Below are 18,770 nucleotides of genomic sequence, written 5' to 3'. Positions count from 1 at the left end.
ATTTGAAATCATTAGGTTTTAAATATCAATTATATGAAAAATTAGTGTTGAAAAAAGTTAATTTTCTCTTTGAATTATATAAAATATAAAATGATATAAAATATTCTTTAGATGCCATGTTAATTATTATGAACCATAAAAATATTATGTTACAACAGTAATATGTGAGCCTAATCTTTTTCAATTTTTTAAAATACTATCATAATAGTATTCATATAAATACTATACTATATGTGTGTTGTTTTTATAAAAATATTCACGTGTTAATAAATTTTATTTTGTTTTTGATTTTAAACCATTTATTGATTCTATTGTCTAAAAAAAAAAATTTAATAACACAAATTCAATTATGAAATTTGTCAAGCTCTCGTGCGATTGGGTGCCATACTAGTTTCACATTAATAGCACCAGAGAGGCCACCGTATCCACTTACGTGGCCGAATCATACGGACACGTGCACATACCGCCTTCTCAATGGTGCCAAGTGTATCAGCCCGCGGGACATGTTCATCAAAAACGCAGACGGCCTTCCTTCACCTGAAACGCCGCCACCGTAGATCTATTCACATGGTCGGAACCTCCGGAGACTCGCGGAAACGCAAACACGGAGGCGATCTAGGGTTTGCGTTTGAACCCTCGCCCCAGCGGGGCCGTACACCCCCTTCGATTCCGTCCCCATTCCCGTTCCAAGATTAGGGTTCGGACAATCCGTCCGCTTCGAGCAGCGATGGGGCGCTCCCGCGGAGTGCCCAACACCGGCGATGACGAAGCCAACCAGAGGTCAAGATCTCTTTATCATTATCTCTCACGTTCTAATTTTGATTCTTTCTTGGAGGTTATTCGTGTCTACGTGATGGAGTTTGTGGTTACCGGGAACTTCGGTAGTTTGATTGCGAGAATTTTTGCCGAATTTTGTGTTTTTGAGTTGGCATTTATTAAAATTAGGATTGTGGTTACGAATTCTACATCGCTATTTGGCTAATTGTATATATGCTGAAGTTGTAAATCTTCTGAAAGTGTTATCAATTGATTTCCAGAGGGATTTAGTGGATGAAATTATATGGAGTGGAAAGAATTCTAGACTAATATAAAATTTCTGAGAAGTAATGGATTAGCAACCTAAAAGTAATTTGATTGGTTAAACAGAGGCATAAAGTGATTTTCTTGCCATTCTTTTCGCGATGGCTATGTCTTGAGAGTAAAGGAGACTATGACCCTGCAAGAGTTGATTTAGTGCAAATCTTGTCCCAATAGTTTGCATCGTCTTGCAAATGCACTATGAGGTACTCTGATAAATGGTAAAATTCATAAAACTTGGTGGGTTAGGTTGAATTCATAGAGACACCCAAAAAGTGGTCTTGCCAGTTTTCTGATGGTGACATATTGAATTATACTTTATGTTTAGAAATTTAAATATCTTTTCAGACTATCAGAATTCCCAAATATACATTAGTAATTCAGATATGCAGTTCCCGTGAAGATCAGTCTATTAAATTTGAGCAGGCTATTGATACATTTTCAAATGAAATCTAAATTGAATGAAAATTTAGGAGTTCAAACCTAGCCTGATTTTCAATTGACTAATTTGATTAGCCACTCATTGAGACATGTTAACAGCAAGGCACTTTCTGCTTGTGTTGAATCAATGTGTAGACATGTTCCTAGTATTACTATGAGAAGGGTTTTAGTAGAGGGACATCCTATCCGGCTCATTATTTTTAAAATATGGCAGTAATGTAAACTATCAAATGCCATCATTAGTTTGTTTTGCTTGTAGTCAAGAAGCAATATGAATGTGAAGATGGTGATGAGAGATTATTCATGAAGTAATGAGAATCATTTTTCAGAAATCAGCTACATTTGTTTAGCATGAAATACACAACAATGGGGAGAATTAAATGGTTCATATGAGAATTTAATAGTCCTATGAACCAACATTTTATTTAGCTCATGACTGCTGATACATATATCGTTTTCCTTCTCAACACATACTGTTGAACTGAGGAGAGAAAGAGGGAGGGGAGTCAATTTTATGTGGTGTATTGGTATGTATAAAATTGTTTATATATTTGATCTATCATGATGTTATCTAATATTTTTGAGCCATTTTGATCTGGATCGCAAGTTCTGGATCAACAGCAATGAGCCTAAATCCGTTATTTAACAACTAACTTTGTTGTTAATTTTCTAGCATATGAAAAAAATTAGTGGTCATATGAAAAAAGTTAGTGGTCTCATCAATCATTTTTTCAGAAAATTCAATTCAACCAGCATCAAGTAATACAAAGGGGAGCAAAAAATTCCAAGGCATTATATTCTCAGCCAATTTGTATGAGTTCACAAATCCTATTTACAACAACCTTGGAGAGAAACAAGAATGTTTGGAGAATATTTTGTGATCTCTTTCACTCATTTAGTGTAGAATAAAGCCTATTTTGTAATACAAACATTGACAATACAAGAGAGAAAAAGAATATCTAGTCATTCTATTCTCAAGTGTATGAATTCATATTCTATTTAGAATAGTCTTAGGGAGTAAACAAGCCAAGTTTTTGAAGGATAGTGTGATATAAAAAGAATTGGATCTGGTTAACTAAAGATAAATTGGATACATACCTCTAACATGATAATGTACTGGTTCACTCATATTCTTTCGCCAATCCATTCTTTTGGACTTTTTGTTATTTTTTCTTAAAAACCCTATCCTTCCACAGTCCATGACATCATTTTATTTGACTGGTACAGTGAAGAGCAGACCGAGGCACAATAAGTCCTATAGGCCCAATCTTACATGTTCAGTGATTTATATAGATGTGATTGCATTAGTTAGCACACCAGTTTCCTTTTACGGTATGCGTCATAGCTGTTTTCTTCAAAGTTTAGAATCTTGGTGGGGGACCATGTATCAGTATCATGTTGTTACAATATTAATATGCCTGGTCGGAGGGTCAATTTGGTGTACCAATAGGCTGTATGCCCCCTATGCCAAATAATGGTTCAATACCATTATGGCGGTATTATGGTATGTACTGATTCTACAGACATGGATTTCCTTAATCTAATGAATCCCACACCTTGGTAAAACTGCTAAAAATCAATATTGAGAAGATGAACCGGATTACAAGGAACTCTGGAAAAGGCATCTAATAGCAAACAGACTAGCAGGGAGTTTGTATAGATAAGTTATTTTGGTAGGTAAAAAGGATGTGTGGGAGCTAGCATAGTACTTACAGTTTGAGGGCTGTGGATATGTCCAGATGAGAAGGAAATCATTTTAAGGGGTTTATTATATTATTTTTGTACTATTGTACTCATAAGATACTTAATGTTGGTTATCACATTTCAAAGTCTGAAATCAAATGTAGCAAGTTAGGGTGTTGATTGTTTAAGAATCATGTATGCTTGTATATCTCAATTATCAATACAAAGATATTCATAATATTTTTTTTTTATAATTTGCTAAACAGTCAAATTTTGTTTGTTCTTGCAAACTGTATTGATGTTTTATGGCGCTTAGTAATGTCCCTGTCTCATATCATAGTTTGCAAGGTTGACATACACAAATATGTACATCTCTTCATTTAGGAACGTTTATGAATGACCTGCAAGGCATAGGTAGAATGAAGGTTTGACAAAAATTAGGGGCTTACTTTACCTTTGTCACTAGCTATCTGACTTCAGAAAACCTAATACATCATATATTTTTGTTAATCCAGACGATCAAATGATGAGTAGTCTGCAAGTGCACTATGTGAATTAGATTGTTGCCGAGGATGTAAGCAAACCTATTCTAAATGTCTTATGGGTTTTCTAGACGCTTTTTGGTGGATCTCTAAGTGATTTCCGATGACAAACATGAAATCATGCGGAAAACAGGATATGCAATGCAAATTTTGACAATATATAAAAGTTGATAATCTCAAGATAGTCCAAAGATGTGCAGGAAGAATGTAACTGCAATATTAATGATTTTAGAAACTATTATCTTTTTAAGAAGATTTTACAGCAGATGAAAGCACTGAAACATGACATATGGAGAAAAATGAATAGAGTGAATGTGTAGGGGAATGAGAGAATTAGGACTGCTAGAAAGGAGCCAAAAACATATGAAGGCGATAGCCAAATCTTGGGTTTCTTCTTTCTTTTCAAGTGTATTTTCAAGGAGATTGTACGACAGAATAAATAATTATAATATAATATAAAAAGGAAATAAATAGAGTGAAAGGTCAAGAGAAATAGAGAAGCAATTGGACTTACAAAGGGGAATAAAAGATAGACTTGAAGAAAAGGAAAGGTCAAACCTTGGTCTTTTTCATTATTTTCTTTCACCAAACAAATTAATGAATCATGCCGTCTATTGGCTAAGGGAGTTATGAGACTTCAATTGTTGGTAATGTAGTAGTACAAAAATGGAAAGTAGATTTCCTGAAGAAATCAGCAACCAACCACTAAATAGAACACAAATCTCCTAAAGTGATTAACATGCAACCCTTTATCATCAAACTTATTTGACACCCAAAAGAAGAAAAAAGAATAGGTGGTAATCTATATTCCATTTGCCACTTATGGACTCTGCCTTGGACTCCGATGCAGGCTGCGGTTGTAGTAGCTCTTTTGATGTTATATTGTCCTAAATAATAGCTGATGACTTTTTACTTCCCATATTAACAACCCAAATTGAACAACTCATCATGGAGAACTCCTTATAGCAAAGCAGATTTTGCCCTTTCAAAGAATTTATTGCTTTGGGATTTTTCAGAATTTCATCAATCCAGCAAACATGGTCCAAACAGGCCTATGTAACTCCGTGATTCAATGATTGGGATCCTCCACTTGTGTAATGTGCCTTTGGGTATACACTGTACCCTTGCATTCAACTGCAATAGATAATCCTCTACTATGATTGCATCATGTAGATGTATTTGTGTGTGTACATGCATGTGTGGATAATTTCTGGTTTTATTTAAGTTGTCTGAATCCTTTTTTTTTTCCACTTTGTGTGATACTATTTCATGTTATTGGTTGTTAAGAGGGTTTGTATTCTGGTTCTAGCTGTAAATAATTGAAGTTTGTGTGCATCATCAATATGATTTGAAATGCATTGTGCTTAAGATACATTTTTTGATTTTAGATGTTATTTTTATAACTCCAAAATATTTTCCCCTAAAGAGCCCACAGGTTTGTTAATGTTTGTCTGACTATTACTCATTCTACATATGCTAAAAAAACATGCTTTTGGATTGGTTGATGTGGAAACGATGTAAATATCTAAGTTATTGTATAAATAGAGGGGATGTTGTATTAGAAAACATCAAATTCTGATTTTGGTGTACTAGAGGGCGGGCCTTGATGCAATGGTAAGGTTGCTTTATGTGATCTAGGTGTCACAGTTTCGAAATACGGATACAACCTCTCTTCATGTAGGGGTAAGGTTGCGTACGTCTGATCCTCTTCAAACCCCGCAGTGATGGGAGCCTCATGCATTAGGAGACCCTTTCTCTGATTTTGGTGTACTACGTAGAAAGATCAAAACCCCGTATTTCTGATTTTGGTGTACTAGAGGGCGGGCCTTGATGCAATGGTAAGGTTGCTTTATGTGATCTAGGTGTCACAGTTTCGAAATACGGATACAACCTCTCTTCATGTAGGGGTAAGGTTGCGTACGTCTGATCCTCTTCAAACCCCGCAGTGATGGGAGCCTCATGCATTAGGAGACCCTTTCTCTGATTTTGGTGTACTACGTAGAAAGATCTTGATGTAATCTAAGAATAATTGTGCCAACAAATTGAGCAATGTAAATGTGACATATCACATTTAGAGTCACAACCATTTATGAAGAGATGGGCCCTAGAAATTTATTATACATACTTGGAGAATATTTCTGCTAAGCAATTTAGCTTCCATGTTGTAGACAGAGTTCCTCTGTATGACAGAGAAGCAAGTTAGTTGTTTGGAGGGAAAGCAAAATGACAATAACATCAAAGAAATTGATTTAGGCACTTTGCAATTATGCAAAAGATGCTTGGTTAATGAAAGTCAAGCCTTTTCTTTTTCATTTTTTTTTCTGAGGTTGGGGGGAGGGGGTAGTAGGAGGCCCTAAGGCCTTAAAATCTATTTAAAATAGCATCCAGAAAAGCCAGCAATTACAAGAGGTGATAAGTTGAAAGGGAAACAAGTTTTATTGAGATTGTACAATTAATCTAGATACATTAAGTCATGCTGAAGTCTCCTATAACTACTCTTCTCTTACATGTTACAATAGTCATGTAAATTAAATGACGGGAGATCTAGCATATTGGTGATTTTTTTTGTATAAAAAATATTGGGTATTGTTGTTGGTGGTTTTATGCATTCTTTACTCTTATTAGAAATATTAAATTTTACACTTTACCATTTAAATGGAGCGCTGTTCTATCATTATTATTGTCCTTCCCTTCAGTGTGTTCTCAAATCAAGCATTATATGAGGTTCACATCAATTTACAGACAGTTTTATGATTTTGAAGTCTCATGCATTAAATACTTGTTACCGGATGATGTAGTCACATCAAGTCATAGATTCAAAATGATCACAGTTTATTGCTTATTGTCATTTCCTCTTATATGTTTATGTATCCAAAACTCATATTGTTTATACTTTTGTAGATCGAAGAGAAGACGAGTTGCTTCAAGTGGAGAAACTTTGGAAAACATGGCCGCAGGTTTTCTTGCCATTGAACTTATATAAATTACAGAACATAAGGATTTCTTCAAGGGCTGCACTAAGCAATAATTAGGCAGCCTATTTTTGTTCAGGGACCTGAGCTTGTCATGACAAACAAGATTTTAAATCCCGTGGGATAGGACTGTCCTACTTTTTCCATAGAATGAGATGCACAGCCGTCCCGCCCAGTCTCGTCCCAACATTTGACAGAAACAGGACGGTCCTATCCCGACACATGGGACGTATCCCGTCTTGATGTTCCACAGGACGTCCCGCTGGGATTTGTATCCTTGGTGACAAATAAACACACATCATGCATTAGGCTGTTTGTTTCCTTTTTTATTTTGTTTCTAGTAGAGGGTATTTTCTTTCAACTATCTTGTGATTATATCTTTAATTACAAATATAAAAGGTTTGTTATGAGAAGCATATTGACCTAAGATATAAATCTAATTGCTTAAATATTGTAATTATGTAAACTATTAAAAGTACATATTTGCATATTCACCCCTATTAAAGTGGACTGGTGCTCATATACTACTTCAGAAGTATGAAAGTCGAATATATAACCCTTCAAAATTGAAAATTTGCATGTATGCCCTTACAGCATAACAACATCCTTCACAAAATTAAAGTAGTGCTACTATATTGTTCTACCCTTTTATCCCTTTAAGAAATATGTAAAAATTTGTTTCATTAATTATTTCTCAATTAGAAAAATGAAAAGTGCATGTGTATAATAGGCAAGAAATTTCAGATGTGAATCTTAAAATTTTTAATAAGTTATATATCATCGTGGTCAGAATAAATGATTGACATGTTGATTGCCTTTTAGCCTAGTGTAACTACTGTTAGAATTATGAAAATCAGTAATATGAAATAAAAGGCATATATGCAATAAACCATTCATTTTATCCTACATATTAATGGTGGTTGAGTTTTAATTGAAAATGAAATGACAGAGATTTTAGATTTACCAGGATTAGTTGAGATAATGCTTAAAGATGCATGATTATAGATGAGCCTCGACCTTGAGATTCTCTATGAGTAATTGGTGATTGGTTACAAAGTTGTTCCATTGGTTTTGAGACAAGTAAGCTTACATGGTATCAGTGGGAGCTCTAGTGAGTATAAGCATGGTAATGAATTTTGACAATTAGTGGTGAGGGCAATGGGCGAGAATTTGTAACAAATGTGGCCAACCTTAGAAGAAGGCCTCAAGTGATATTGCATAGATAATGGCAAACTGATAAAATTGTGGGGCAAGTTCTCTAAAATGTAACTATAAAGGGGTAAGCTTGTTGATGTAGATTGGCAGTAGGATTTAAATTTAACTGATAGCAAGGTAACTTAAGATGAAAAGTCTACTGGAAAAATTTTTGACTAGTGGGGCTGATATGGGTAGGGAGGGACCATGAATGGTAAGGGTAGAGAGGGAGTAGCCAAGTTCTCAATTAGGGTATTTTGGGACATTGAATGATGTTAGAAAAGACCAATGCATAAAGGCTAATGCTCATGGAATGACTGATATCAATTTGTGAATATTTTAAGTCTATGGATCATATGAGCTAATTGATAAATTTGAATCCTGAGAGGTGATGAATGTAGCTGATGGGACATGAAGCATATGTGGATTATCCATGATGAAAGACAGACTTGGTGCTCAAAATGTGAATGTAGCTGGTAGAAAATGAGTGGTAGACACGGTTAGTTCGACAAAGTGAAAAGTTTGAAACGAGCAAATATTTAGGAACCATGAGAACTCATAAAATGTTTTAGAGGCTATGAAGCAGGTTTTGATCATGTATAGTGAGAAAAAATGTAGGCTCTGCAGAAACTAAAACAAGACAGAAGTGCATAGAAGAATGATATGGCTGGAATTTGAAATATCTAACCTGCAATAGGTGGGGATCCAAAATGGATTTCAGATCTGGAAAATTATATAAATTTTGAATGTATTTCTGATTTCTATGCAGAAAATTATTCAAGAGAAACCAATCTATGCTTCCAATTACAGTCATTTCCATGATAATGAGGCTCTTTCTTGAGTGCAAATAAAGAATGGAAGCATTATAGACCAAAAAAAAAAAAGGAAAGGGAAATGATAGGAAGAGCAACAACACTCATCAACATTCATTTTTGCTGAAATAGCTGGTTACATTCTCTTGTTCTCCTTTTATTATTCCTAAAGATATGCAAAGGCTTACCACATAGGACTCTTTGTTCTATTATGATATTTCTGTATGTTTATCTTAAGAATTCAATAAGAAGAAAACTATCCTTTGGCTTTGTAAAAATAGAAAAATTCAAATCTCAGTAACACACAACATTGGAGGTCACTGTACTCAACTCAATACATAATTGTAATGCTTAAAACATTCAAATCTCAGATGTGATGAGAAGTAGGACCTGTAGGTAATATTCCTACTCAAAATTGGAAAAAGCTGCAAAATTAGCTTCAATGTTGAATACCAAAATTGTAAGAATATACACAATATCTAGCTAGCCTTTGCCCTAAAGATTTGAATAAGAAACTCTGAAGTTTTTATGATACAACAAACAACTACAAATTAAAACCAAAACAATTAAGAATAACTTATTAAACATAGCATGAATCTAAACTACATTAAGGGATTAAAGCTATTAAAAAATGAGCCAAAATTGATGTGTAAGCAAAATTATCTTTTGCTCTTTGATAAAATTATCTATTGCTATAAAATTGGGAATCTGAGGGAATCTGTCATTCTTAACTAATTAGCAAAATAGTGGAATGAAAAGATCCTTCATATGAGCAAGAGATGGAAAACTTATAAAGGCTTATCTTTGAATGTTTGGTAAGTGATGTAAGACAGTCTATGGGAAAAGGGGATGTGTAAGGATTTAGGGGAGGGTTGAAACCTAAAGGTGGTGAAATTTCAGGTTGAGACATGAATTTTCAATAACATCACTAGCAAGGTCATGTTTTTCAGGGAAATAGGTAATGGACAAGTACTATCTAACCTAAGATGAGGATTCTACGGTTTAAATTGGGAATTTGAGGGTAGTTGCTGTTGAACAATTGAAATCAAGAGCATTGTAATTTTCTGGGAAAAATCTGGTGTGTATAAAATAAGAGGTCTATGAGAAATGATGAATGCTTTTGATAAAAAGGATTGCAAGAAAGGTGGTATGCAACTATAGAATTGAAAGAAGAGAAAAGGGTAAACAGAAGAGAAACAATAGTATCAGATGCTCTGAGACCTAGGAATCAAACATAGGGTTTTGAGGGAAGCATACATTGGGTTTTGAAGGTCTCACTCTTCCATTGCAGAATCACACCACAAGAGAAAAAATTGAAGGAATCATCCATTTCTTCATTAATTGTCCAACTCTGTTACATAAAATATTAAGACCCCTATTTGTAACAAAAGAAATCCTGATAGGTCTTTTTGACTTCCTAAAATGCCCTTGTAACATGGGGTCAGCACCCATGAACGGTACCATGAACAGCATGCTCTGTACCTGGGAACAATACTGCTACAGTTCTTTGTCATCAAGCTATTTTTTGAAATATGAGATCTTTTAATCTCAGCCTTGATTTTGAATATCCCTACTAATAACTAAAAAGAAATAGATATAAAAGGAAAAAATACATTATATTGACACCTAGAACTAGTTCTAAGAAAAATCCCTGAGTTGCAGTCTTCAGTGCACCTGACATGGTTTTGGATCTCCATCATTGAGAGTCTGAGACAATTCAAGTGTTCGTTTCCTTCAAGCTCGATGATGGGACTTAAAGGGTCAAGGAACACTAAAACACAAATCCACTTGGCTTGATGTAATCAAGCTTTTGGAAGAGCACTACTTTATAAATTAAAGTTGGAATAGAACTTGACACTTAAAATGCTTAAAATTCCATTATTTGAAGAGGATTAAGAAGCTACAAAACCAAAAAATGGAAGGGAGGAGGTGGTGGAAGCAAGCAAGGATTCTATGCAATGAGGGATTTACTCTTATCAGCACCAACTAACTGTGCCAAGTAAGGATTCGGGCATTGTATGCGGGTGCAATGCCCCTTGTACTAGCTTGGTATGTACCATGCTAGTGCTTGTTCTTTGACACTGGCACTACATCATTCCAAGCCTCAGGATGTGGCTGAAACTCTGTTAGTGCCATATTCTGGTGAGGCATTAGCATGGTGCATACCTTGCCATTTTGATTGTGTTGTCCGGCACTTTAATCCATGACATGGAGTCATAGGGTGTCTGCATTGAGCAATCACAATATCATACTATCAAGGTTCAAAATCTATGAAAAATTTATGAGTATTTGTGGGTTTAAAAAGTGGGCTCTTATATCGGACAAATAAGTCTTTAAAATATTTGGACATGATGTGTGAAGCTAGTTTGATCATGTAGAGGTATAATTTAAGCGGGAAAAGGGTCCACAAGTCATTAACAGGAAGGTTGTAATGGTAAGTGCCTTTTCCTCTTTAACAGATTATGGCAAGTTACTAGCTTTAAGCCCAACTGTAAAGGATAGGTAATGAAAATGTGACCGAGATATGAAACTAAGATTCACTAAGAAATTTCAACTCAAATCAACAGCAGATGGCTGATACTGGAATTCAGGAATTACATTATTGCAGAGTACAACAATAAGCTCAAAATTTGCATGGGAAGCTGGGAGAGAGGATTTTGAGAAGATTGGAAGCATGATAGATAGCTCCTAACATGATTGATTGGTGAAGAAGGATCTGCAAACTAATTGAAGTTTTGGGACAAAACAAGGATTAACGACGTGGTTCATCCTGGTGATATTGTACACACCTGAGAGATACTGGGTCCTCGGATGCATCTAGGATCCGGGGTCTCTGTAGTCCAGGTTGTCTCGATCTGTCTTGGTGAGAATGGATCAGTTTGTTGGTTTGTAGCACTGGGGATGGCATGGTGCTCTGAAAACCAATTTCTAAATTTATTTTATTCTGCTCCATCCTTGTTTTCAGCAGACATTGAGGATCAATATGTGAACATCTTGGTACAGTCCTGGTGCCATACTGACCTGGCCTCAGATAGTGTGGGCCTTGGTATCAGGATTTAAACCCTAGGGACAAGAGTGCAAGGTTATGGTTATTGTAACAACTAATAAGATTTTGTGTTGGATTGAAGGGAATATACTTGGCATTGAGTTAAATCTTGTCATGTTCAACTAGGACAAGTACGATCATGGAGAGGAGAGGCATTTCTTCCAATCTAAGGAAAAGAGGTCCAAGACTAGTGGGAGGGAAATTGAGTTCTAAAAGACCTATCTGGTGCAAGTTGGATATAATGCTTGAAAGATGTTTGATTCCCTGAGATGACCCATTTTTACAGAAGTGGTGATAAAAAGGTGACTTTGATGAATGTACTGGGAGGTTCAAACAAGAGATTCATAAGCCTCACTAGGAAATGAAACAAATCTCAGTGGGTTCTTGTGAAGTTCAACAGCTGGCCAATCATAATTTATGGAAATTGGCTATCCTTGGCTAGGCCGGTGAGATGATGAACCAATAACGAGGGTGGTGCAACCGTTTGCACCATTGGCAGTTCTCTCCCATCCATGGCCTAGTATCTGACTATCTTAAAGACATTCACAAAGATTTTCATATGATGTCATTCTTTGATACCATGTAAGTTGGTGAAAATACTTGAGTAACTGTGTGGTTATTGAGACAGCCAAAATTATGGTGTTATGAAAAAACTCACATTATGAACAGGACACCAAGCTATAAAAACATGGTAGAATATCATTTTAAGACTCTATGCCATGTGATTGATGTTAGGTATCTTGGATAAAATCCCAAAATGTATTAGCAATAAGCAAGGTTTTAAATCTTATGGGACGGATTGTCCCGTTTTTTTCATGGAACAGGATGCCTCGCTGTCCCGCCCCATTTCGGTGGCAGTCTTGATAGATATCCTCCATCTCTCTTCCCTTCTTCTTTCCTTTCTTTTGTTTTTCTTTTTCTTCTTTCTTTCTTTCCTTTTTCTAAAACATATCCCTTCCTTTATTTCTTTTTCCCTTTTCCCTTTTTCCTTTTCCTCTTTCCTTTCTTTCTTTTTTCGTTCCTTTCTTTTTCTTCTCCCTTCTTTTCTTTCTTTTCTTTTTCTTCTTCTTTCCTATTACCTTTTCCTTTTCTTCATCTTTCATTCTTTCCTTTCTTTCCTCTTTCTTTTTCTCTCCCTGCTTCATGGGTTTCAGGGTCCCGACCTTGTCATGGTCCTATTTTCTCACAGGAACAGGACAGGACGGCTGGGACGCTAAACATTGGCAGTAAGCATTTTGTAATTTGTATGCGCAGAATATGTACATTATGAAATGTGACTGTACTAGGATTAGATATGGTTAGTTTTGGTATAAGATGTTTCACCACAGAAGGCATTCAAGTCAAAATGCTTACTCAGGTGTAATATGAGCTGTCAAAGTTTGATTAGTTCAGGAATTGCAGTATTTGCTTAGATTACATTGCGAGTCTCTAGTTTCTTGTGGTAATGGTGGAACAACTGTTTGTCCCTGTTTGTGGGAAATTGGATTCCATGTATATTACTGACCACAAAGATGGAAAATAGAATTGTTTCCATTTAGGAAATGTTGGGTCTTTCCATTTTCTTCTCCTTTTCGTTGTACCACGTATAACATTATATATAAACTTAGAGACATCGATCTTCTTTTATGTAAATCTAATCTCATGGTAGCTGTGTACTGTTGAGGCAGGTCCTGGAGCAAGTGAAGGGAAAAAGGCTTTGTATCACTGTAATTATTGCAATAAGGATATATCAGGGAAGATTCGTATCAAATGCACAAAATGTCCTGATTTTGATCTTTGTGTGGAGTGCTTTTCTGTAGGTGCTGAAGTTACTCCGCACAAAAGCAACCATCCCTATAGAGTTATGGTTGGTACTTCTTTTACCTCTTTTTCATATTTGCTGCTTGTACTTAACAGTAACTATTAATGTAGCTTGAGAAATTGTTTTTGACAAATGTTTAATAAAGGGTTAAAAAGTTAGTCTTGAATTGTTTTATATTGCTTAAGTTTCACTGTTGAAACCATCTTACATCTGAATCATTTACTTGTCTGTATGTAAAACAAATAATAGTCATATTTTGAACTATCTAAATTGGTAGAGGCTCCCACATGTATGTAAAACAAATTTTTATCAGTTGTCCTAAATATGCTTAACTAGAAATTATAAAATATGAAGATGGGCCTTGGCACAATGGTATGGTGCTCCATTATGACTTGGCACGATAGCAGCCTCTTGCATGTGGGGTTAAGGCTACATACATCTGATCCTCCCCAAACCCCATAATTGTAGGAGCCTTATGCATCAACAACTTAATCTAATAAGAATTTAGAGTAACAATTACAAAAATATATCTTTTATTCAAATGCTATAAATTTTCTTAAAGCATCTCATGCACTCAAAAAAACTCATCCATTTGTACGTACTGAATATTTTTTATTTATAAATCAAAAGATTCATGTCAAACTAAAACATAAATATCTATAATAGCACATGTCAATAACTAATTGAAATAACCACAGCTTTCGATTTTTAAATGAATGAAATTAAGAATCATTAAGCAGAACTAAAATGGAACCGTTAAGCAGCACCTTCCATCATTGTTGGCCGAACTACTTTGAAGCCTAGAACCGAACCAATGGGGAATTGGGACGGTTCGCCTTGTCGGCTTGGTAAATAGGCCAAACCCTCTCTAACCTTGGTTAAATTGGCTCTAATCTCCATTAAACCAGCTCTAATCCCCCCTTCCCTGAGCTCGGTAACAAGCCTCCATTCTACCCTCCTTTGGGCTTGTGATCTTTCGAGACCCCCCCTCTGCCCATGCTTGGTGTTAGTAAGCATCTTCCCTCTCCCTCTCTCCTACCCTCCCTGACTCTAGCAAGGGGTTCCATTGCTCCAGATCCAAGGAGTTTCTATAGATCTTCCTTGGTTTCTCTCGCACTGTTGGAGCCCTAACCAAGAACCATAGGGAGGTCTTGATCTAGCCACCATGGCCACGGCTGATGCACTTATCTCCATGAGGGAAGCTTGGACAGTGAGCCCTTCCTCTCGACCTCACTCTCCCTCTCTTCCTCTCCCTCTCCCTCCCTCTCTGACTCTCTCTCTTCCTCTCTCCCCCTCTTTGGCTCCTTGTATCAGTATGCCCTAGAACGACATGGTATGCACCCATGCACCCATATCGTGCCGAACCGATCATCGATCGAGATGACTTTTAGTATTGGTTTAGCGAACCTTGCCTTTTATAATCTCCTCTTTCTGATCGTCCTGGATAATAAAAAAGATATCAATTGTTTCACGGTCAAACCGATCATTCGTAATGCTTGGTATCTCTAAGATCATCTAATACGCCATGATTTTAGTAATCTTTCACTCATCTTCTGTCTTGTCTCAGCAAATGCAGCACCTAAACCAATTGCCTGAAAATCTGTAAGTCACATCTTCAGTCTTGACATAATAGTTAGTGCAACTTCCATGATATATTCACCCAAGGCATCAATGCTTTTTCTTTGCTTGTTTCTTCCTGGACATTCCCGTTCTCGGCAGTTGGTGTTTCTGTGGCAGTTGAGGTAACTTCAAAACCATCTGGTCTGAAAATTTGATCTACAATCTTGTTCAAGTTATCATTATTCCCTTCCTCATTCAACTCCTTACAAACATCAGTAGGTGATTTAGTATCTTCCTTTCCAAAAATTATACTGAGCTCTTCAGATTTACACTTGTAAATATGCATCTTTGACTAACTAGTCAGCAGTCACATTTCATTGTGTCATTCCAATCAAACCCACTCATACCTCCATGATATGTTACATGGATTTAGGTCCCGGTGGGATGTCCCATGGGACATCGGAATGGGGTACCACCCCATGTGTCAGGATAGGGTCATCCCACCAACATCTCACGTCTTGATTGGGATATCTCATCTCAAGTGTCGGGAGGGGGCACGACGGTGGTGTGTCTTGTCCCACTGGAAGATCGGGACAGCGCCATCCCATGGGATTTAATATCTTGTAACATATCATTCACAATGTTAAGTCCTTTGAAGTCTTGATTCTCGATTCAATATGCAGTGTTTGGTTTTGCATGCAGGGAGCTTCTGCTCCATTGCCATTCCAATATCTGTTTTAACCTGAATAGGGACCATTATCAGCCTTAGAATTATTAGCATTAGTTAACCCCAGAGGTGCTTCAACTCAAGCTTGATCTTTCTCATCTGTCAACTTACTTTTATTTTTGCCTCTCCCTCCTTGGGCTTGGGTTTGTTCTGTTCAAGAAGATATTCTTGGCAATCAGAAAATACTTTAAATAATATCAAAAATTAAGAAATATTATATGAAATTATCATCTTAGCCATAATTACATGAGTTAAATAAGACAAAGCTCATCCAATAGTGGGTAGACATCAATAAAACTGCAATTACCATATTGAAAAAACAGTATTAGTCAGCACAATTGACAACTATAAGAAAAAATAAAAAGTTCATGAAAGAAAATGATACATGTAATTCTACAAACAAAATTTATTAACACAAACACTTGTTCTTAGTTATTACATAATCATTTCCATAGAAATCAGATTGAAATAATGCACAAAAAGTTTTGCTTAAAACGCAGACAACTTTATCTCTGCTTCTGCAATCATCAAATTATATAAATGCCAAATTATCCTTCCATGCACTCCATGGATCTGATGGCTTAACGATTGTAATTGGATCACCATTAATTTCTTTGGACATTTTTTTGCACTTCCACCTCTTCCTCTAATGAGTCTATATCTATTTCTCTAAAAGAGTTATGAAGAAGGCAACATGTCATAATGATTCGACTTTTTATCTTGATTAGCTAGGAAGGACTCCTCAAAATTCCTTAGTGCAGCTTAAGCATGTGAAAGCATCTGTCTAGCATGTTTCGAGCTCCTAAATGCTTCATATCAAAAAACTCTAAGTCTTCACCATTGTTTGGTTGGTTTTCTTCCCACTCTAAATTTAAATGGTACAGATGCCTTCCAAATGGTGCAAGGAGTCCCTCTCCATTTCTGTTTCTAGCATCCACTAGGTAGTGGTAACCTAAATTCAAAACTAGGTTGAGTAAGATGAACATATATAAGTAGCACGGAAGATTCAAATCAAGTTTCATATATTAAAGATGTATTGTTGGCTATCAAATCTTACCATGTGGGACCCTTAACCTATTTGTGTTACTTTGTAGCATCTCAAGGCCCTCTATCATCAGCTGCTGACCTCTCCCAACCTGGTAAAACATAGATGAATTGCATATCTTGCGAGTAAACTCCTAAGATACTGGTAACAGTTTCATTTCTTTTTGGTGCTCGGTATATAGTCATGTTTTCTTTTGGCACACTTACCTTGATGTGTGCCCCATCTGGTGCTTCTAGACAATTCTAAGATTAAAAGAATTTGGTTCAATTTTTGTCATGTTTAAAATAGTTAATGTAATTAATTGATCAAAGAGTCTTTTAGCTCAAACCATTTCCATGTTTCATCTATGGAGTGTGCAGGAATTGGCTCAGTTCACTTGAGCAACTCTCCTTGTAGTCTTTTGATAGCATGCAAGATATTATTAAAATACCTACTTAGTGCCTCCCCTTATCCTACAAATCGGAATTTGTGAACCCTGTTCTTAACATGACGGGCAAGGATATGCAAGAATACAGAACCTCCATGCTTATACTTAGTGTCTCTCTTAACCGCCCGATGGTTCCAAGCATGAAACATAATTTATTGCATGTGTCTATGCATCCTAAGTTGTTCAATGCAAGTGACATCTCTCGCAAATACTAGTTGATTCAGAGTTTCGGATCTCTGAACAAACCAAGGCGCATATCTAGCCTTAGGGATATGCTTCTGATAACGTGATTGCATTATGAAATTGAGTAGGAGGCAAAAAATCAATTCACTAGATGCATAAAATCCAATCACAATACAAGTAGAGCAAATTCTCTTCCTTGTCACTTTGTTCTTACTTAATTTAGGTGAGCCATAACTATATAAAAAAATTGGCTTCATGCAACTGTAACGAGGGACCATAAAAATAAATATATAAATTGCTCTTATATAATAAACAACAAAATCAAGAGGACATTAGAATAATGAAAGCAAGCAAAAGAACAAAAAGGAGCAAAATCTGATTTGGTATCAAATTGATGTTGTGATCCATCAAATTGAGTCCACCTTTGAACTTTGACTGGTTAAGCAACCTACGAATCTCTGTGCTTAGAAGAAAGTGAAGGGTAGGAGAATGAAAAAGGATTCTTCTTGAGTATTCTTGGAGGATGAACATGAAGCAACTAATCCATTGAACATGGCAGTTTCGTTGTGGTGACTGCTATACATCACCATTGTAAGCTTTACTTTAGTTATGGGTCAACCGCACCTTTGTGTTATGGGTCAAGTGCACCTGTGGTGTTCATTGAAGTAATGAATGGGAATGCAGGAGAGAATAACAAGAAATGATAGGATCTGTGGACTTAGACCTTGACAACAAATATCCTAGGGACTGTGAGCATCAAAATATTCAAAACAACCAATTTCTAAGGTTGTCCATAAGTTATCATTACATTAATTTATTTAAAGCTGTTAGAGCACTAGGCTTCCATTTCCTTGGAGAAAGCATGCTAGTCAAGATCCTATAATCATAGTAAAGATATCATAGGGAATTAGGGATCCTCTTTAGAATTTTGCCTAACGAGATGGTCCATGATGGGCATTTAAAAATCCTACATAAAAGATCTATGATATGTTTAGATTAAAGGATGATAAAAAAATGTATTTTTTATCATGCTAATGCTGTTGTTTTTGCCTCCTTTGCTATTCTATATCTTTTGTGAGTATGATATTTTGCACATGGAGAGAAGCATGCGTTCCTAATCTTATTGAATTAGTAGAAACTTGACTAGCTAGATTCTTTATAGTATAGTTGAATGTTGTGTCCCATCAAATAAAAAAAGCAAATCAAATATTATTAATAACATTTATGATGTCCAAAGATGCTGAACAAAATGCACTCAAA

General features: G+C 36.0%; 1 protein-coding gene across 1 annotated transcript in view; it reads left to right on the top strand.

The window, feature by feature from the left end:
• Window positions 1-520: 520 nt before the first annotated feature.
• The window catches only part of LOC105034220 (transcriptional adapter ADA2), a 41,381-nt gene continuing 23,131 nt past the window's right edge, over window positions 521-18,770 (top strand). Inside the window, 3 exon segments of the mRNA XM_010909276.4 lie at window positions 521-780; window positions 6,645-6,700; window positions 13,435-13,613. Of these exon segments, the coding sequence (XP_010907578.2) occupies window positions 728-780; window positions 6,645-6,700; window positions 13,435-13,613 (288 nt within the window). The 5' untranslated portion in view covers window positions 521-727.

Source organism: Elaeis guineensis, chromosome 2, assembly GCF_000442705.2.
Source record: "Elaeis guineensis isolate ETL-2024a chromosome 2, EG11, whole genome shotgun sequence".
In the NCBI taxonomy this organism is placed as follows: domain Eukaryota; kingdom Viridiplantae; phylum Streptophyta; class Magnoliopsida; order Arecales; family Arecaceae; genus Elaeis; species Elaeis guineensis.
The sequence above is the reverse complement of the archived record's forward strand: the minus strand, read 5'-3'. Positions and strand labels throughout refer to the sequence as shown.